Source organism: Ictalurus furcatus, chromosome 26 (assembly GCF_023375685.1).
Source record: "Ictalurus furcatus strain D&B chromosome 26, Billie_1.0, whole genome shotgun sequence".
In the NCBI taxonomy this organism is placed as follows: Eukaryota; Metazoa; Chordata; class Actinopteri; order Siluriformes; family Ictaluridae; genus Ictalurus; species Ictalurus furcatus.
In genome coordinates this window covers 10,100,828-10,122,942 of record NC_071280.1, presented here as the reverse complement: position 1 = coordinate 10,122,942, position 22,115 = coordinate 10,100,828, and the positions used below count along the sequence as shown (strand labels likewise).

At 37.3% G+C, this 22,115-nt stretch overlaps 2 protein-coding genes across 2 annotated transcripts; both read right to left on the bottom strand.

The window, feature by feature from the left end:
* Nucleotides 1–2,314: 2,314 nt before the first annotated feature.
* On the bottom strand, nt 2,315–9,309 carry LOC128602164 (hemopexin). The gene is made up of 10 exons (XM_053615759.1): nt 9,169–9,309; nt 8,819–8,835; nt 8,492–8,617; nt 7,713–7,876; nt 7,349–7,502; nt 5,863–6,075; nt 4,775–4,858; nt 4,536–4,666; nt 2,811–2,955; nt 2,315–2,629 (listed from the first exon to the last, which is right to left on the bottom strand). The coding sequence occupies exons 1-10, from the start codon at nt 9,231–9,233 to the stop codon at nt 2,403–2,405; spliced, it is 1,326 nt and encodes a 441-aa protein (XP_053471734.1). The 5' UTR covers nt 9,234–9,309; the 3' UTR covers nt 2,315–2,402.
* Nucleotides 9,310–13,423: 4,114 nt separating this feature from the next.
* On the bottom strand, nt 13,424–14,464 carry LOC128602399 (E3 ubiquitin-protein ligase TRIM32). Its single transcript, XM_053616166.1, has one exon. It carries the CDS (start codon nt 14,462–14,464, stop codon nt 13,424–13,426), a length of 1,041 nt encoding a protein of 346 aa, XP_053472141.1.
* Between the last annotated feature and the right edge of the window lie 7,651 nt (nt 14,465–22,115).

Sequence of the window (22,115 nt, the reverse complement as noted above, 5' to 3'; positions counted from 1 at the left end):
GTTGTGTGTGACAGTGTAATGATTTAATCATTCACTTCCAATCGTTTGTATGCTTGTTGAGGGCCCCCTGGTGGCCAGGCCCTGGGGTACATGTCCAGTGGGCCCAACTGGTAATCTGTCCTGGCCTCATGATCATTGTAATATGAAAGAGATAAGTGATTAACATCTGCACTGTAAAGTTGTTATTGTAATCACATCCGTCTTCAACAAGAAAGTGTACTTCTTCATCAGAAGTCCCCTTGGTTTTTAGAGCCATACTTGTTTTCTCCAAGAAGACAAGGATACTATTGACATGATACCATAAACATATCTTACGATACTATACCAGCTGAAGTATCATGATACCAAGTAGTATCACAATACCACACAATATTGTGTTAGTTTATACTTCAAATCAATAAAATGAACTAAATTTACAGAAATAGATAGATATAAATAAATACAGACAAACCAAATTTTCCTCAGAATACTTTATTAAAGAGAATGAATAACTGGCTATTGGAAAAACTCAAGAACAATCATGCAATTGACAGGTAACTAATTCAATGTGCCACATATTTCATCTGTCATTCCCTAGAGCAATGAAATTGTGCAAATGGAAATTGTCCTCAGAGAACTAAGAATGAACACAACATTAGTAATAAATAACTAAATTTGGAAACCAACTCCAAAAAAATTATATAACTGGGAATGTTAGCTTGCCTACTTGCAAATACGGTTAATTTTAGTATTTACACACAGCGGTTAGCGTAACGTTAGCTTGCTTTGGCTAATTTGAGTATTTACACCCAGCGGTTAGCGTAACATTAGCTTGCTACTTGCAAACACGGCTAATTTGAGTATTTACACACACAGGTTAGCGTAACGTTAGGTCGCTACTTGCAAACATGGCTAATTTTAGTATTTACACACAGCGGTTAGCATAACGTTAGCTTGCTTTGGCTAATTTTAGTATTTACACCCAGCGGTTAGTGTAACATTAGCTCGCTTACTAGCAAACTGGAAATCTTTAAAGATTAAGGTAAGGAATTTAGGTTAAATGTGGTGTCATTAACCTTTGTGTATTCTGCAAAAGCAGTGGGATGTAAAAAAGTATTAACTGCCGCAGACATACAACATTACTTATGGTACTACCGTACTGACGATACTACCGTACTGACGATACTACCGTTTACAAAAATACAGTGGCATCGGTGGTATTTTGAAGCTTTAGTATTGCAGTACTACCGTAGTACCGGTATACCATGCAACCCTAAAGGAAACCTTTCCTGATTTGGTCTTAGTGAGACATGTACAGTTCTTTATTAGTCTCCCAATCTTCTGGTATGAAGACAGGTGGGCTGGAATTTCCTCCAGGAACACCAAAATGAAGACATCACATGGATCTCTCTGGAACATCACTGACTTTTTAAATAGACAGCTTCACTTAGATGGCATAATGTGTTCCACGGACGATACTGTGGATGGCATGCCATGCAAACACATCCTCCAAGCTTATTAGCAGGTTGCATGCATGGTGTTTGGGCATGAATCCGATAAACATGAAGACAGTGCACCTATTGTTGGCTTTAAATGAAAGTGATGATGGTTCGACACTGTAGAGAGCTTCACTTCATTTTACTCATACTAGAGAATGCCTTTAATTTAACGTTAACAGCAGATGGATGTGGCATTTCATTTAAAGGAAAACCTGACACCCCTGTTCATACTGTATATCATCATAATATAAATTGGTCTTGCTTTTATGTTATATCAAATAACAACTGGCAGCAGAGGGGGAAATGATCTGCTTCTTCAGTCTGCATTTTCTATCCCCAGTTTAAAGGCAAGTGCTTATTTTTAAAGGCGATCTAGATGCTAGTGAAAGCCATATCTTGGACATTTTGACTTGAGAAAAATCTGACCTCAGAGGCATAATTCACACACAGGTAATTTAACCTGAATGGGTTCATGAATATGGAGAACTCCTCAACGGTTGAGCTTAAGTCACTAATACATGGGGTCAGTTATTTTTCACATTTACAGTCAAAAAATGGGTGCAGTTTATTTGGTATGTGGTTAAACTTAAATTTCTTAGCTAGGGATTATTAAGCAGGCAAATGGACGATGTGTAACATTGTGGATCTACTATGGACTTTGGGACTTCTGACTTGTGCCCAGTATTTGTGGGATCCACCGTGTCCCTCACCAGAATAAGAGGATTATTTAAGATTTATATAGCATCTGCTGAAGCCAACAGACCATCTGTGTGAGAGGCTATCTAGAGAGTGAGAGGTGTGGTAAAAATAAACAAATAATAAGAATAAGAAAAATGTAAGAAAAATGACCTGAAATGTTTATTCAAATTTGTGATGGACAGTAAATTTGACAGAACAGCATTTAATGCATTTCATGTGATGCTTCTATTCTTCACAACCAAACAATTCAGATGAGATCTTGTGGGGTACTGGGTTAATCTTGCTTGTAGCAAGCAGTTTAGGACTCTGGTACAGGTAGTATTCCCCACCAACAAACACTTTCACACCATCAGTGTGACATGTAGCAGCATCAATTTTAGAGAAGGGCAGTGGAGCCTCGGTCTTCACAGCTCTTGGGGTCGCTTCCAGATCAATATCGAGCATTTTCTGACCTGTGTGAAAAATTCTGTCACGTCTAAATCGTTCATTCAGACTGAACTGAAGCTGGTACGGGACATCATTTGTGCATAGAATTCATTCATTTGCGTAACTATTGAATTCTGTCATTCATATTCATAAGACTCTCGAATCGTGTACAAATGCTGAGCTTGTTGACCTTAAAAAGACACATACCTTGTATAACATGTACAATATGTTCGTCACATACAAATGCAGCATCCACGGGTCCGTCAATGCCCAACTCCTCCTTCAGCGGTTTAGGATAGCCCTCTATGAGTGTGTAATGTGCTGCCGATTTGTAGATATAAATTTGATCACGCTGTCAAAATAAATGACAACACTTTACATTAAAAGTCACTAATTACAGTAATTATACAAATGAATGAGTACCCATAACTAATTTTAGCTATTAAATGTTAGTTACTAATACATACTACTAGGTGCTGAATATGCTGTTATACTCATATTATTTATTTGATTAATTCAGTGACTACAGTGAGATTAAACAGGAGTTATAAGAGTCACATCAGGACCACTGGATGCTAGGAATTTAAGAGGTTAAATGTTTACTAGTTGTTAGTTATTGCAATGCAGAAGTATTTAGTACAATAAAGTAGTAATGCAATAACACATACACTTAGTCCTAGTAAGTTCCACTTTTATTGTACTGACGTCATCGGTTAATTTGCATCTTAATAATCATTATACCACAGCTGTGTTTAACTCTTGACTCTGATTGGTCAGAAGATGTTCAGAAGATATTTTCTATATTCTATAACACTAGCAGTGTTAGTAGTGTGACAGAAGTGCTGGCTGCCACAGTTTTATAGCAGTGTACTATTTATTATAATACAATATCGTTTTTATAGTAACACTCAGTTCACAGGGTCTTGTTTGGTGGCTACTTCGCATAATCTAAGACTAATAATAAATGGATTAAAATAATTGATTGTCAGAGCAGAGGACATTATTCTTTCTTGGCTTTTATCCATCCATCCATTTTCTATACCACTTATCCTACGCAGGGTCACGGGAGCCTATACCAGGGAACTCGGTGCACAAGGTGTGGGACACCCTGGACGGGGTGCCATCCCACTGCAAGGCAATCGCACACACACTCACACACCTGTTCACATACTACAGACAATTTAGAGATGCCAATCAGCGTACTCCGTATGTCTTTGAACTGGAGTACCTGGAGGAAATTCTGTGCACACAGGACAGAGGTGGGAATCGAGCTCCCAACCCCGGAGGTGCGAAGCAAACATGCTAACCACTAAGCCACCATGCCCCCCCCCCCTTCTTGTTTTTTTTTTTTTGTTGGTCTTATTAACTTGTCTTGTGGAAGTTTTGTGTAATTATAAACAGATATAAAGTATGACATCATTCTTTAATTAATAAAGAATTGTAATTGAAGTACAAGAGGAATTAAACACTTTGGGATGTGTTGTTATTAGAAAATAATCAACTAACCAAATAATCAGGTGGTAACAGTAACTCTGCTTTGTGTCACATCACACTACTGCATCAGTGATTATTATTCTCTAACACTGTGACCTATCATGTTTTATTCCTTACATAAAAACCAGTAAAAAAGGAGAGATATTGAAATTATTTGTGGGGCAGTGGTAACTCAGTAGTAAGGGCTATGGACTACTGATTGAAATGTGAGTCATTGGTACTGCCAAGCCACTACTGTTTGGTTCTTGAGCAAGACCCTTAACCCTCAATTGCTCAGCCTAATTATAAGTTGCTTTGGATGATGCCAAATGAGTTAATATGACAGGTACAGCATATATAGAGGAGCATTGTTAAAACTGTTGAACACTAAAAACGTACATTTTTTGACACAATGGACTTGATCTTTAACTGAAAATGGAATACAATATTTCGTTTTACCTGGATGATGTAAATCCTGTCACCATAAGAGAACACAGCATCTACATGTCCTGAGACTTCCTTCCATGATCTTACAATGGGGAAGGGATGAATGCCATCACGGTGTGTGTCCAATCTAATGTACATTATCCCTGAAATTGTAGTAAGATTGATAACTCCCAGTTGCTTTTATCATATGAAAATTGATGTATTCTCACTTCACTATTCTCACCAACACTGTTGTAGGAAATTGTACTCACCGATAAATGCATAGGATTTGCCAGTGCTGTCTGTAGTGATGGCATCAAGTTTACAGCGCGGCCTTCTGTGGCCAGCCCCGTGACCTACATTGCAAAGTCAAAAACAAAAATATGACCTATGGGAAATGATACAAGGAAACCCAGATTTACTGAAGTTCTGAGTGTTTAAAAAATGTGCGGGCTAATTTGATTTGCAGAAAATGATCATATTATACAGTATATTCACTACATTTTTGTACCTCCATTTCCATTCACATATACCTTATATATAATACATACACTTATATTTGCATTCATATTGTATTTTGAATAAATTTCCTGATTTCCTGTATGTTAAATTGTGTTCTAAGAGGCAGTAACTTAAATTACGGTATGTAGATTCACTGTCTGGAATATGTTAGCTTTTTGTTTTATGCTTTATTTATAATATTACATTGGCTAAGTTTGACACTGTAAACTTATGTACAGTACCTTAACTTATGTAAAAATTAAGATCATTCAATTGAGAAGGTTTACTCAATTATATACTGGACTGAAAATGCCTAATGTAATGCAATGTAATGTTAACATGCTTCAGCAACATTAATAACTCCAGCTTGCCTACTTGCAACCAAAGGTTAAACAAACCTCTTGCATGAATGAACTTTCTTGCATTAATCTGAATAGATCGCAGCTACTTCACAGCTAATATTAGGGTTTTCAATTTCTACAGAAGTCAATTATATAAGTTGTTGCAGTCAAAATGGTAAGTTAAATGAAGTTAACATTACAGTTGGCTAGATAGGTACTGTAAACTCTTGTAAATTAAGACTCATTTGAGAAGATTTAATCACCTTGAATACTTGGCTGCAAATGCCTACAGTTAGTTCATATCCTTTTTAACTTGTGTTAATAGCTAGTTGCTATCTAGACAATCCCCTGCCAGACAGCATTTTAATCATTTTATCTACATAAACAACTTTATCCAATATTAATACTACTGCTTGTCTAAGGTGATTATAGCATTGACTTAACAGATCACCAGTCAACAGAGATCGGAACAAAAAGTAGGAAATTAGGTAACACATTTAGAGGACTTGACCACACACCAACATTTGGGCATCTCATGAAGTAACGTCTAGTTTCCTTGGGATAATTAACTTCCACTTCTCCAGACAGGGGATGAAATCTGGTAAAGTTGTGACCATGGAAACAGTAGTAGTGCTCGAGCCAGCGGAATGCAGATGTGCAGACAGGCAAGTGATCCCACACCTTCTTCTTCACGGTCTTGGTCTGGATATCAAAGTTGTACACTTCATGTCCTGATGATTAAATATATAATATATATGTCACTTTATATGCAATTACAGACCCATTTCCTCGTCTTAGATTGATCTAGTAATGTACAGTGGGGTCCAAAAGTTTGAGACCACATTGAAAATCAATTTTTTTTTTATTATTTAAAATTGGGGGAAAAATGGAAGCGTTTAGCTTCCATGTTCAGTATCTTGAATATTTGATATTCAAGATTCTGCACTATTTCTAGGTCCCTATTTAAATGTAAGCAAATTTGTGATATTGACCAAGTTATTGATTGTGATATTGACCAAACTGCTTTGTACAAAAGGTCAGATTTTCCTCATGCCTAATCTCTCCTATTGAAGCATGTGTTCAGATGACATGCCGACGGATTTGATCTAAAATGCATCATAAAGTTTTGCACAAATGTGTGGAGCTCATGCCAGCTCGAGTTCACACTGTCATTAAAGCAAAAAGGGGACATACCAAATACTAAGAAACTCTGAAATTCATGTAAATATTTCAGAGATTTTACTTCTCACTCAAGTTGATGTCAAGAATATAATTTGTAATGAAAGTTAGTGATTAAATTAGAAAAGAGTAGACATTTGGACTCCATTGTATATAAGACTAAGATTAATCCTGAAAGGAGACAAAAGATTCCCCTTCAGTACAGCACAAGAATGAAAATATTAAGAGCAGTGTTTTTTTTTTCTTTTTCTGATACTAATATCAAAATGAAACTTGGCTTGTTTTTGTATTTGTAAAAAAAATGTTTTTGCATCAAAAAGTGTTTAATGTGCAAAATATAACAAATGAATTTTAACCCTGATGTTCAGAGTTCCACCCAACATTTGATGAAAAGATTGTCATGTCATGAAATAAAAAACAATATATGTTCAAGTTATATATATTGTCTAATATATTGACACTTGTAAACATGTGTGAAATGTGGAAGAGAAAACTCACTTGTCATTGGTCATTTTAAGACAATGACCAATAATCATAACTTAGTAACCTACAGTTGTAGAAAGCAATTCTTCTTTTGTAATCAATTATATCATCATAAAACATAAAAAAAGATCACCTTACACCCACATATAATTCAATTACCTAAAAGCACTTAAAAGCTAATTTTCTGAGCTTCTACCTAAAATGTAAAAATACAACAGAATGAATGTGTAGCTGCTTAATAAAGGGAGTTGGAATAAAAACTGTCTTTAAGTTTAGACCAATATATTAATTTCTAAAAAAAAAAAAAAAAGAAAGAAAATAGAAATGAGAAAATGTGTTCACCCTTGAAGAACAGGACCGAGTCAGTAGTGCACTCTCCTTTTGGACACTCCACTGCTGCATCGAGGTGGCTGGGAACACCTGGAAACACCTGCTGGATCTCCAGAGGGAAGTCTTTCTCCAAAGTGTGGTTGTAGTAACTAAAGACTTGGTCATCCTATAATATATTGATCCTACTGTATCAAATTCATAATACTTACATAAAAAGCAGGTCAATTATTTTAGGGATGGAATATGTTCATTTCTTGAAGCTGCCTGATTGAAGATATAAAACCTGGAGACATTTTGTGAAGACTACAAAATCCTAATGACCTTTAATGTAGATATGAGAATGTGTAATGGGATGATAAACCATACGATATTGTACCAGAAAGAAGAAGACATGGTCATGGTGTTTGCTGTCTTCCTCAGTTTTATTGTGCATGCGGAAGGCTGCATCCACATGACCCAGGTGATGATATTCATCTAATTCCTGGAATGTAGCATTTGCAAGCTCAGCAGGGCCTGAAAACCCCTTCCATAAATGGTCTCCTGTGGAGGTTGACATCAAAGTCATCAATTCACCAATGTTTTTGTGAATTCATTTGGATAAGAATAACATTTCAAAGACATGTTCACTATTCTGTCAGCAAAGCGGCAAATCAGAAGTTTGGCACTAAAAGGTTCCTTCTGGCAATTATGTGATTTTATGAGCCCTAATATTTTTGATCCTTAACAAAGTAGATCAAAGCAGATATTTCCATCCATCCATCCATCTTCTATACCGCTTATCCTTCTTCAGGGTCACGGGGGAACGTGCTAACCACTAAGCCACCGTACGCCCTAGCAGATATTTAGCTTAGTGGTTAGCATGTTCGCCTCACACCTCCAGGGTGTGACACCATCCTGATGTTCTTCTTCTGCTTAGCTTTATGTGCTTGTGTTTCAACTTCTGCCATTGTTGCTGTTGTTGATGGTCCCACATGGACACCTTAAAGATTTGGACTTTCCGAAATAGTTTATGCCCAACACTCAGCTTTGCTTCAGTGTATAATCTCACCTGTAGATTAAGTATCAATAGATTTCTACCTTCTGCTGCAGTAATCATCAAGACTCATACCAGAACTCCTCTGCGACAATGTATATTGTTAAAAGCGCTGTACAAACCTTTAAAAAAGAGTGCGGTTCCTTTCTTGTCAGGAGCTATAGCGTCAAACTCGATGCCCTCACAGCGGTCATACTTGGCATTGTAATGGGAATCGTCATCAACTTGTGGATTTTCTTCAGCATGTTCTAAAACAGCATTTATGTAAAATAAATAGCTATTGCATTGTTCACAACATTTAACAAATATGCGGAGATACACGTATACACACGTAGATACACAAATATACATAATCCATTTCATAGAATGAGGCTTAATGGTCTGTTAAATACAATACAATGATTGAAAAGAGAAAAATGAATTGGTAAAGTAGAAACATATAAACCAACCTATAGCAGCATGGTGGCTGTAATGGAAAGAGAAATACCATTTATGTTTATGTTCAAATTTACATTTACATTTAATCATATTATTCATTAGTATGGATAATTTCGCATCTTCAGTGAAAATAATAGGAAAGGTATGCAAATGTAAGAGTGAGGAATAGTCTGGACCTGGGAGTTTAAAGGGTTAATAATAAAGTTAACTGATTTAGTTAAAAGAAAACCTGAGCTAATGACTTTGACCACCCTTTATTGATCTAACGCTGTACTCTGTACCCAGAATAACATAATATGAGATTAAAAGACTTTTTAAACTGTCTAATTTAAATTTTTTAAACTTTGCAGTAGATACTCACGCTGGTGCTGTATAGCTCAGAGGCAGAACAAAGCACGCACAAAAGAATACCAAGAGCCGCTTCATGATCAGCCGTGTTCTTTGTCCAGGTCAGCTCTGATATTGTACGTAGAATGCACTCCGACAGTAGCAAGGTCAGGCTTTTATACTGGTCCCCCGCACATGAAGGGTTGGGGTGGTGGACTGTGTGGGTTTATCTGTTTCTGGACAATATGTAGGACATGACGTGATTTACCGCCAATCTCAGAAAGAACAAGAGTGAAAAGTCCCATGTTACAAAAGTTTGTGATTAGGCAACCAGCTCGCAGGATACTAGCCATACAATGACTTTGATTTTTTTTTTGTTGAGAAAAACATTACCTTTTGCAGAATTATTCAAGTCATTGGTTATGGAAGAGAAGTTGATCAAATTGTGAACATTCTATAATGTTCACAATTTTGATTAGATAAACCAAACAAACACACTTCAATAGGCAAAATGAAATTAATCTTATATATATATATAATTTGATTTAAAGCACAATTCCAAATGAAGGCTTTTAACACCACATTCTGATTGAGACTTATTTTGTATGACCAGTGGTTAATCATTTACCTCATTCATTTGTATCATGAAAAATGGCTGTATCATGGTTAGCACATTTGCACATTTGCTTCGCACCTCTGGGGTTGTGGGTTTGAGTCCCACCTGTGCATGAAGTCTGTATGTTCTCCCCATGCCTTTGGGGCTTCCCCCAGGTACTCTGGTTTCCTCCCACAGTCTGAATTCATGCGTTTGGGCTGATTGGAATTTTTAAATTGTCTGTAGTGTGTGTGTGTGTGTGTGTGTACATGATTGTGTCCTGCAATGGGTTGGCACCCTGTCCAGGGTGTCTTCCACCCTTTGCCCCGAGTCCTCTGGGATAGGCTCCAGGCTCCCCGCAACCCTGTGTAGGATAAGCAGTATAGAAAATATATGGATGGAAGACCAGCAGTGCTTGGTGAGTTCCCTGTTCTAACATACACATGCTAAACAAAGGGTGTCAAACCCTTTGTGCCCATGGACCAGAACTGGCCTGCTAATGTTTCCAATCCGGACCACCAAACATGGCTTTTTGACCATGGTTTAATTGAAAGATGTAAAAAAAAAAAAAAGAGTTATATGGGGATGAATCAAATAATAAACTCCAGGCCATAAACTCGCAAAATATGCTAATGATATATAGTTCTTCATTAGCACGCTAAATATTTGGCATATAATCCCAATAAAATCCATTTCAGTTCCAGGTTGTAGCACTACAAAATATGGAAAAGTTAAAGAGCAGTCAATGCTTATGCAAGACACTCTATGATAAAAACATTCTTTGGAAATATTTGTTTTCTTGGTAATGAATTGGATTGTGTTAATCTGTTATGTATGTGCATTCAGAATGTATCTTTAAGATAAATGCTGATATACAAACACATTTAAAGGCAGATGTTGATGTTTTATTGGTCAGGAAACTGGTTTTTCTGTTAATGTAGCCCATTACCTAAAATGAATTTGACACTCCTGCACTAAACCGAATTAACTGGTGAGCTGAATCAGGCGTGTATGAGCAGGGAAATCACCAACTGGACTCTGACCTTTCCCCGTATTGGAATTGGACACCACCTCTGGTCTTTAGTACAGTTCCTATAAGCAAACATGGAGAAGAGAAGCTCTGTCCTGAGCAGTATTCTGAAAGGTATACAGTTTGGAAAATACTTTTCAGTGGTCTCAATAAGTTATTGATGGTTTTTATAACATTTTTGCACTCATTCTGTTGTACCTTTCATATTTGGGCCTGTATCCAGCAAAACAGTTTTAATGATTCTTAGGTTCAAAGTAAATGGAGTGTCCTGATTAGATTGTTACACTGCGACTGACTAACTAATCACACCCTGTCCTAAAAAATAGCAGTTTACTATACGGTCCACAGAAACACTTTATTTTAAGGAGCATATAAAGGGGTTAAAATGTTGGTATTTATAAAAGGTTTATTCACTGTACTGTTACTTTTTATTCATAAAGACCTGTATTGCAAAAATGACTAATAATTGCATTAGTAGTTGTGATACTGTGCACTACACACTTTGTTAAAACCTTTCTACACAAATGATTGAGGATGAAATTATGATGTAAACTTATATTGTAATAGTCTTAATTCTCCATGTTAGGTTCTAGCTGGTATCAAAGAGGGGGGGAAGAGTTCACTTGCTGTTTGCCCTGTGCATAGTTTTGTTGTACTAACTTTAGCCTAGCTTCCTGTGTCCTGGTCTTTGGTTTTTCCCTGTGTTTGTGTTTGTTTCTTTGTTGTTATTAAAGGTGTTCTGCACTCTGAATTAGTCTCCCTGGATTCCATATGATGTCTAACATTTTTACAGGTGCTAAAATTTATGGGGAACGCCCTTTTGAATGTCTTGAAAAGCCTTAGATCAGTTTGATTGGAGCATTTAAGATTTTTAATGCAAGGATAGCTTGCACTAATAGTTACCTGCACTAGTACTCTTGACCTCAGTAAATAAATTAATAACAGTTTCCATTGAATGAGTTATTATTATAGGGAACCTTACAATATTTTACACTGTCAAAATTGGTTTACAATCCAACTATTGAAGAATTCATTGTAAGTCATAAATGAAAGTGGAAATGCAAAAAAAAAAAAAAAGTCAGAAATGAAAGTGGATATGGATATGAAAGTAGATATGAAATTTGGTGATTAAGTTGCTTGGTTTGTTAGTTGGGCAAGAAGTCATTTGTTAAACGATCCAGGAAAAACAATCATGCTTAACATTGTGGCTGGCTTCTGTGGTAGCCAGAACACAAGACCATCTTTTGGTTCAGTCACTACTATACTTGAAAAGCAAATCTCTGGTGTTCCAGAGAGCCCCAGGTGGTCCTTTCCTACTCTTTGATGAGAAGAAAGATGTCCTCTTCTGGGGATTCTGGTGAATATTCCACCTTATCCATCCTTTATTCCAGGATGAAGAATAATAAAGAATGTACCAGCTGGCTGAAACCAGAAGTGGATACTCCAGACTGTTTGGGAGCATGCTATTTATTCTTAATAAGGCAGGGGTAAATACTTAAGTGAAAAAGACTCAGGTTGTAGTTTTTAATCAAAATCTCCAAAGAAAATGGCAAAAAGATGTTGAAATGAACTACAGTACATGATAATGAATACATCTTTCTAAAAAAAATTTTATTTAACCCAGTTTGATCATTGACACTAGCTAGGTCTCACCAATTGGTACAATAACTAATAGCTAACAACCAGGGAGATTGAGGACTAATACAAGCACCCTCTGAGACACATGCAGTCTGTCATCATATCATTGTAAGAAATGATTTTAAGCATACTTTATATTTTGCTCAGAATATAAATTAAGTTTATTTTTCATTAAATCTAAATTGTTCTGATGTAGGTGCTCTGTGCAGTGTTTGTGCTTATCTAATTTTGTCAAACCTGAAAAGAAGACAAGTCAACTGAATATTTTACATCAGGCAATGAAACAAAATCTATATACCCCATGATAGTTTTGGTAGCCTGGATTATAGGAGCTCTTCCTTTATTAATTAAAGATCTAGAATTGGTCAGAATTGGTCGGTCATCAGTTGTACAAAAAATGGACCCAGATATTCAGAACACCACATTGTTTATTTGAAGCTAAGAGATACAGTATTGTTTAAATCAAACACAATTCCCACAAATCATATAAATCAGCAAAACGACAACCAATAGATAATGTGATTACATGAATAAATTTGTTTGCCCAAGAAACAATATTTTAGATCCTGATATCGGTATTTTACAACATTTTGTTCTGCAATGACTAGTTTATGCCTACATAATGTCTAAAATGTCTAATATTTTTTTGTATGTAATATGAATGCTCATATTTCATAGAATAGTTCTGATAAAACAAAACCTACAGCTGAATGAATCCGATTATGTAATAATGTATAAACAATTTGACTATTTTCAGTAATTACAGAATATAAAAATTGTTAATAGAACAATGAAGAATGGGAGAGAAATAGTAATCACAATAAACAATCATTAAAAAAAATTACTCAAATTATATATTGCATGAATCTTAATTTCTTCAAATATATCTTTAAATATATCATTTTTTCAATTCTTTAGTTTCATGCCTGATTTAATAAAGGAAGTTTGTCATTTTTTTTGTACAAATTGTTTTGGACAGAAAACTGCAATCAAATCACTTAACAAGTATTGACTAGGGTGCAAGCATTACTTGTAGCGGTAAATCTTAATGCAATGGTTCATGCTATCTGAGACCACAAGGTGACCTTCAGGCAGCAAAGCAAGACCTCTAGGGCTGCTAAGGCCTTGGGTAACAATATCCCGACCCACACCAACTGCAGGGTACAGCACCACACGATGCTGCTTGCCCCAGTCTGCCACAAGAACATTTCCATCTGCATCTATGCATATACCCCAAGGGCTGGTGAGCACAGGTCCCATGCCTGAGCATACACCCAATGTGCGAATGGTATTCCAACCAGGTTCCAAAACCCTTATACAAGCTGCACGTCCAGTTTCATTGCCCCTCTCAGACACAGCCATAAGGCCTGTAGTGAGACACGCTGCCACCAGATAGGGCCGGTGAAATCCTGTGACTACGGTGCGCTCTATCTTGGTTCCTGTTTTAGGGTCAAGTTTCAGAGTTGTCAAAGTGCCACGCCGAATATCGGCAACTAGAAACTCATCTAGATTTGTCACAGTGACACCTCTTGGAGCCTCAAAGTCTTGCTGAGTACCAGAGCCCCCAAAGGTCTGCAAGAGGCGACCATGGCGGTTAAAGACCAGCACAGCACGTTCTGCAGCACATGTCAGTGCTATCAAGCCCTTGGAGTTAGCAGCAACATCAAAAAAATTGCGACAGTGTCGAGAGGTAGAGTCAACTGCCGGTAGCGTCACCTGCTGCACGATGGTCTTCTGTTGGTCTGTTACCTGCACACGGACATTTCCACAGTCCACTACAAACAGCTGACCTTGAGCTGTGGCATGAACTCCACTAGGCAGAGTGAAGTCAGTGCGTCCTGAGCCCTGCTTACCAAATTTCTTTACCAGAAGTCCCACTCTTAGTGTTCGTCCCTCTTCCACAACCTTTGGCAGGCCTGAGCCTCCTCGTTCTTTTTTGCTTCTGTCTCCACTATGTTCAGTTTTGGTTCCTCTTCCTCTTCCTTCTATTTCAGACAAAGACAAAGACCGAGATACTCGTTTGGAACTTTCACAGCTGTCTTTCAGATGCTGGTCTTTTAAATCCATTGTTTCAGATCTTTTAAGGCCTTGACCCTGGGGCCTCGATAAATTGTTCGGATTTAACTTTTTCTGAATTTTGTCTTTTCCATTCATTAAATGGCGACCCCCGGCAGATAGGTCAGTGGTGGAGATAGAATGTTGGTTTTCTCTTTTTAGGGAACCACTGTGGTTACTGGCAGATCTGATAGTGTAGGTGTAACTGGAGTCCATGCTGTCTGCGGGGGAAGGGGATCGTCTTGGTCCACCAAAGCTTTGACCATACTGTGGTTGGTCTTTGCAAGAGAGGTCCACACAGCTATAACTCGATTTAGGTCCTGCAAAAGACATCATAGGAGGTGACATTTCTCTTTGGAACCCATAGTTTTGATCACAGTCCTCAGGTCTACTTTCCTCTGGTGGACAGGATGGCTCTTGGCTTGAAACTGGAACAAGAACTCTTTGTTTCCAGTGGCCTTTAGAAAAAGAATGTCTACTGATTTCAGTTTGCTCAGATACATGGCTTTCTGCCTCCAGTTCTCCTTGGCTTGACATTGTATCAATTGCAAGAAACAGGTCTTCTCCACGTGAGTCAGAACTGAGCAATTCTGAGTCCTCATCCTGAGAGGATTCTGAGGTATCTTGCTTACGTTGCCAAACTTTATATGTTTTTGGGCTGGGTATCTTTATCTTCTCACCTAACACATCATCTTTAGCTGTCGATAGGCGAATCTTTCTGACAACACGGCTACTTCCACTGTTTGTCTTTGATGATTCTTTTTCTCCACCGCGATTACATGGGCCACAAAGCTGGTCTGATACAGCCACATGACTGTCAAGTTTTATCTCGCCAGTGTGGAGAGCACATTTTTGCCCCTGTGGTCCACAGACTCCAACTGGAAGAGTCAAGCTGTGTTCTTGGACATTAATCTCCCCAAACTGAATAACATTTGACTCAGGACTGGGCTGGAAAGTGACTCTTTTCAGGGAAAGAGAGATCTCCCAGGGTTGCATTAATTCTTTAACTCCTCTAAGCAACTGACTTTTGTTGTGTCCAGTGGGACATCTACCCCACATTAGAATTTGCTCCTTAAGCTGGCCCATCTTTCGCAGCTGACGGTCAACCAAGGATTGGCCTACTCGAGCTGCTGCTGCATTTTCTCTTTTGAGCTGTTGCAGTCTCTGTTGGGCATCCCGATGGTCTTTCTCCACCTTCTCCAGCAGACGGCGCTCTTCTTTCTGAGCACCAAAAATTGCAGAATCAAGGCTCTGGTTCACTTCATCCACTTCAGCTGTTTGTTTCTCTGCAAGTCTTTGGAGTTCTTTCTCACCTTGTGCTAGGTCACATAAGGCCTGGGTTATCCATGTAGGCAGGGAGTTTAGGGGTTTAGAGGAGCTGTATACCTGCTGAGATATTGTCCCAAGGGAAGGTTTACTATTGAAATGTGATCCAAGTAACATCATTCTGAGGGTTTGTTGACTTTTGTTAAAAGGTCCAATGCTTCACTGATGAAATGTCTCTGTTAAAAGAGCAGAACAGCCTCTAGCTACATGACACATACTTAAAACAATACACATACATGAAAACTTATGAATAAAACACAACAGAGTGTGCTGTTATAGGAAAATAATCCACACCTGGGTGTTGAGGTGTTTTATTCTTCATAAATGTCAGCTATTTGTCAAAGATGTGCAATTTTTATTTATTTATTAATGAATGACACTTCATGCTTTTGAATCATTTTAGTTACATTTGATGTCTGGGATGTTGTTTCCCATTGTTGCTTATGTTATAACAGCTATAAACAGTTGGTATGTCACTAGCTTGTCTTTTCTTCTGTCTCTTAAAGTTAATAAGAATTAACAAACACAGCTTGAACTGTTCGACAGAAACCAGTAACCGGAAAAAGATGGTGGAAAACGTACTGACTGTTACAAAGCACTGACACTGGAGACTCCTTCCATAACTATTAAATAAATGCCTCCTAACAAAAATGCCTCTTTGTTAAAGCACAAAACGTTTTCTTAATCCGTTTATTATTAGGCTTAGATGATATAGATTGTCCACTGTGTGTGAGCTGTTGCTATAGAAACAAAAATGTATTAGAACGAGCACATTAATATAAGCCTATCATTTGAACTACAGTTCGAACTACTGTAATGCCCAGTGTCTTTTCAATTGCTCCAAAGTATCTTTTATGTGAGAACACTAGTCCTCTGTTTAATATGTCACACACTCTTCTGTTCTAACCAATCTGGGTCACTGCTATCTGGGACATTTAACTCCATAAGCTTGATCATCAATCCCATATGTGTTGATTGATGAATGAATCTCTGAACAGATTTTATGCAGTATAAAATTCTCCCTTCTTTCTCACAACAGCCTAGGAATGTACTGTACAGGTCTCTCTCATGCCCTGCGTGCCCTGCAAAAACAGGGCTTCTTCTGTGATGAAAGGTTACCGGTATCAGTTTACCAGGGTGCTCTGACAAACAGATTCCCTCTGGATATGAACATCAGCTCATTCATTCTAACCTAAATACCTCTGATGCTGTCAGTGGATGGACCGTTTAAGATTTTTTAACACCATTTGTGATTTTCCATGAAAGCTGAGACCTTAGTTTCAGAGATAAGAACCATAGAGAGTGACTCCTACAACCAGTAATAAGAACAAAAAGTTACAGATATACTGCACGTTTACAGAAATTATAGGAATTTGCAAAGGATGCATCTGCAAACTATGTGATCCGTAAAATGAATAATTTACACTATAAATTGGTCAGGTCCCCCCCCACCAAACCAAGTGTTAAAGTGCCACTGTGTGTTAGTGCAACAAATCCGCTCCTTCAGTGTGGCCACCAGTGGCCTATTGGGTTACTTCGCATTAATGATGAATGAGGGCTCGAGTTGCTAATGTACCAAAGAGTCTGCATAGCATTATTGTGTGGATCAACAGAAAAATATAAACAGCGGTATACCAGTGGGTGCATGCTGTTATCCTAGGCAAGCATTTGAAATAATATTGCTGGATCGAGAAATGAAACCGTCTAGTTTGCAAATTTGTTTAAATTCACAAATAGCTCGTTTTAAAGAATGCTTGCATGTAAAATTTATCTGCCAATTATAAGAAAAGCATTTCATGCACACGTATGTCATATAAACTATGACATGCATGTGGAGCCAGACATTTCTTGGAATAAGGAACCAGACATTTCTTACACGAGATCTCTGCACACAGCCTTACAATATTAACATTATTTTCTGTTGATTTTCTTTTTTTATATATGCACACACAGTCTTGTTATTATTTAAGCAGATGAAAATGGTCTTACCTGAGCAAAGGTGTTCGTCACATGCTTTATTCGGACTCTGGTCCTGGGTTTACATGCGCAAACCCTCCCTCTTTTCCTGTCCTCTACATCCTCCCACAATCTCTCATGTTGCAAACCCACACAACCCCCCTCCACCTGTGTATTCACATCTAGAGACATTTACCTCTTCTGTTTTGTCTAACCACATCAAACATTAATCCTATTTTTGATACTTGCGTTTCATCTTTATGATGAATAACTATTATAGGATTAATAATTAGTGTCTGTATTAGGGGCATTACTCTGTGTTATACCGTTTGTGAATGAGCCTTTATTAGGATGTTACCTGAAACTGAAAGGCATAGTTTAAAATATTTACAGAGACACCAGTAGATCTGGTAGGAATGGAGGTCAATTAGTGGAGCCACTATTGTTCAACAACTGCTGTAAAGACACAAGCATGTTCAGCGAATCTCCACTAGATGTCATCCAATATTAGGTGTTCTTTAACACCGTAGTGATACAATACAATTCTCCTGCTAAAATACCTTGATACAAGTACTGCAAGACCACAAACAAGGGTGCTGTAGGAATAATACAAAGAGCAACCGCTACCATTAGAGACTTGGACTTCACATGTGAAATTTACGTGTGATGTTTCATACGTTTGTCACAAACGCTGGAACTTTACAATTCATTCATTTTCATGTGTAGTTTAATTTTTCTAATTTTCTCACATGAATAATAATAATTATATATATTACATTTGAGCCCATATTGTTCACATACTGTATTGATGTCACATGTGATCTTTCTGTAAGGGACACCATGATACTTGGAGTAAGTGCTCGGATTACTACAGCAATTTATAGTAGAGGTATGAAGTTACAAAACTTGTCCTGGGATATGAAGGCGTTACAGTGAACCCGAGCTCTCACAAGACATTTCCATCACCATTCTGAAGGTTCTCACGAACAATCACTTGTCCCAAAAGTCACCATACATAGGGGAAATTCCTAAATATTTTCATACTTAATTCATATTTTATATATATATATATATATATATATATATATATATATATATATATATATATATATTCTCATGGCAGGATCCGGAAGCTGTCACAAAGTTGCTATGGACTTTAACAGGAAATATGGAAAGCACATCACGCAGGATACTGTTACCAAACTTATTAACAAATTCAAAAGACTGGAAGTGAACATCCACAAACATGGCTGACCCTGCGCTCTGACCCCAACTTCCTGGCATGCTGGGGTACGCGAAGAAAAGAATTTCACTGTGCTGTAATGTATACGTGACCAATAAAGACTCATTATCATTATCATCGTGAAGGCACAACCGACATGGTCCTGGAATACACAGTCCCCTGTGTATGAATACTCAAGCATGGTTTGGAATGGTTTGAATGAAATGCTTCAAAAGCATTTTAGACAAAACACACACAGGATTGATCTGAGTGAGACCCTTTGAATTCTTGAATAATAAAGGAAAGTATGGAGTGTTACCACTGAATTTTGAACCTATTTTTTACTTTTTCCTATATAGATTCACATTTCCGTTGCAGTTTTCAATTTAGCAGACGGTTTTATCCATACATTGTAAGCAACTGATGGTTACATGCTTTGCTCAGTAATGGCGGTTTTAGGATTTAAACTCACAAACTCTGAATAATTAGCTGTTTATTTAACTGCTTTTTTAATTATTGTTCTTACTCCTTGTTTCCAGGAGAGGGCATCTGTAGGTTGACGTAGTACTAGAGGTGGTGCTCAGTGAGGTCCCCCCCCCTTATTTGGTGTCTGCCATTCAGTGTATGTTTGGTTGATTATGTTTCAGCATACATACACTGCTTGGTCAGTCAAGCTGGCATTATCAGTCACATATAAATATAACTTTTTATTGTGTTTTTAATTATTTGTTATACAGTAACATCCTGTTATACTGTATGTCCCTTGAAAGTGTCATGTACTCCAAGTATTCCAGCTCATGATATTTTTTTTTTTCACGTTTTAATGATGTTTTGCAAAATTTGTCAATCTATGTTTAGCCAAGGTTATTATAGGAACCATTATTCTGCCATTCAGGCACATTTGTTTAACAGCACAGCCAATGTTCTTGGAGCGTTCATGGTGATGAATGTTATGAAGTCATAACATTTTTTTTTGTTTGTTTGTTTGGTCCTGTCTCCTCAATATTTACCTCATTATTTTTTACAGCCTCATTTCTGGATCATAATAGTGATTATGCATTGCTGTTGTTGCTATTTTTGTTGTTGTTGACTGTGGTACCTTCACTAGTGTCACTAGGTCATGACGCTGTTGTAGCATGTTCATCCACTGTTTAGCTGTTGAGCTGCTTAGACAGGGCCCTCTCCTCTCTAAAAAAAAAAAAAAAAAAAAAAGACAGAAAACCTTTAAATTACTCCAATCATTGCCATCATTCATTATTCATCCTGCAATTATTTTATCCATCTGGTTGGCTTCTTCTCAGGGAGGCAAGGATATTCATATGGTTAAAGAAAGACACTTTGGCATCATTCTGCCGAACAAGATGAAACCATTTGTTCTCCAAACTAAATTGGCATTTGTGTGTTTAATATTTCGTTCTTAGCGTGCAGGAGGTTAGACTGCTTTGCTTACACACAATCTGGCTTTTTCATATTACAAACTAAACTATCTGCACATGAATGTTGACTCCTGAATGATCCTTTTTCCATCTGGTCAACGAGCCGAGAGCAAAAATAGCGTTCACATAAACAAGTTTAGAGAATTTCTTTCTAATTTGACTATGAGTCTATATGATGATCAAGCCTCAAGCCTTGTTTTATGGTATTAAGGGAATGTTGCAATGCAAACACTGTTAGAGTTCATGATGAAAACAAATTGAATGACATTTATTGGCTTAACCAACACTATGTACTGTAACTTATTGATTTTTGCCTCTTTTAATCAACATTTATATACCGTATACATTGTAGGACTTCAAACATAATAACTCCAGTACTATATTACAATACAGTTGATGATCTGGCTATTTGTATGTATTGATGTTAATTAGTTTTCAAAATTACAGTAACATGTTCTCAACAATCTTTTCGCTTCTTTTCACCTGTGAAAAGATCACTGATATCCATCAGGTAATAAGAGTAAAATGAACACTGGAACGTTTTCATCCCATTATATTTGCATCTCAGACTGTATTCGTAATCATATTAGGATTTGGTTCGCATTACACTCCCCATTCACATCCACACCTGCACGTTCTCTAAAACACGAAAGCCCCATTAAGTTATGTGATCTTATTTCTTCTCTTTAACTCCAATTGTCATGACATGTTTGGGATATTGAACTCAAAGTTAATAACTTTTCAAAAATGAAACTTAATGTCATCCATTGTCTTGACTTGTAAAACTTGTAAAGTGTAACCTTTTGAGTTGAGTTGAAAGCTTATCTTCAGGTTGAGTTTACTTCAGGTTGAGTTTAAGGCAGCGGGTGAACTCTCTTTTCTAAGTTTAACCGCCTGAAATGTTTTCCAGTGTATCCAATCAACCAATCAAGTGGCAGCAGCACAATGCATAAAATCATGCAGGGACAGCTCACGAGCTTCAGTTAATGATTACATCATACGCATCAATACACATCGCCTGGTCTTTTTTTTTTTTTTTTACAATCTTCAGCTGTGCAGTTTCAGGGAGCCTGTGCCCACTGTGGCCTTCCTGTCAGCTCAGACCAGTCTGGTCATTCTCCTCCTTACTAACAAGGCATTTGCTGCTCACTTGGTGGTTTTGTTCCTCGTCTCACCATACTGTGTAAACTCTAGAGAATGGTGTGTGTGTTGTTTCCAGGAAATCAGAAGTTTCTGAAATACTTAAACTAGCCCATTTGATGTGAACATTAACTGAAGCGTGTGACCTGTATCTGCATGTATCTTCTTTTGGATAACTGCATGAATGAGCAGATGTATAGGCGTTCCTAATAATGTGGTGTGTTAGTGTATATAAAGGAAGGCTAATAATTCGTCGTGGCAAATGTACAGTTAACAAGGACAGTTACAGTATATTAAAAGGCTTCCCTGTATTTAGAAAAAAAAATGGAAAACCTGTCAACCTGAAGCTCACTTATAATAGAAGTCTATTGAATGTTGTTAAGGCTGTTAATATATGTTTATGTAAAATCAATTAATGATTTGTGTAAAATCAATTAATTTGACAAAGGTATTTTTTTTTATTAAATTAAGCTCTCCATTTATAATTCAACCTTTCAAAGGACTGTAGATGTACATGACTGATCACACATGTATACCACAACACCTCAAGTTAAAATGCTATCGAAGCATCAGTATGTGTACA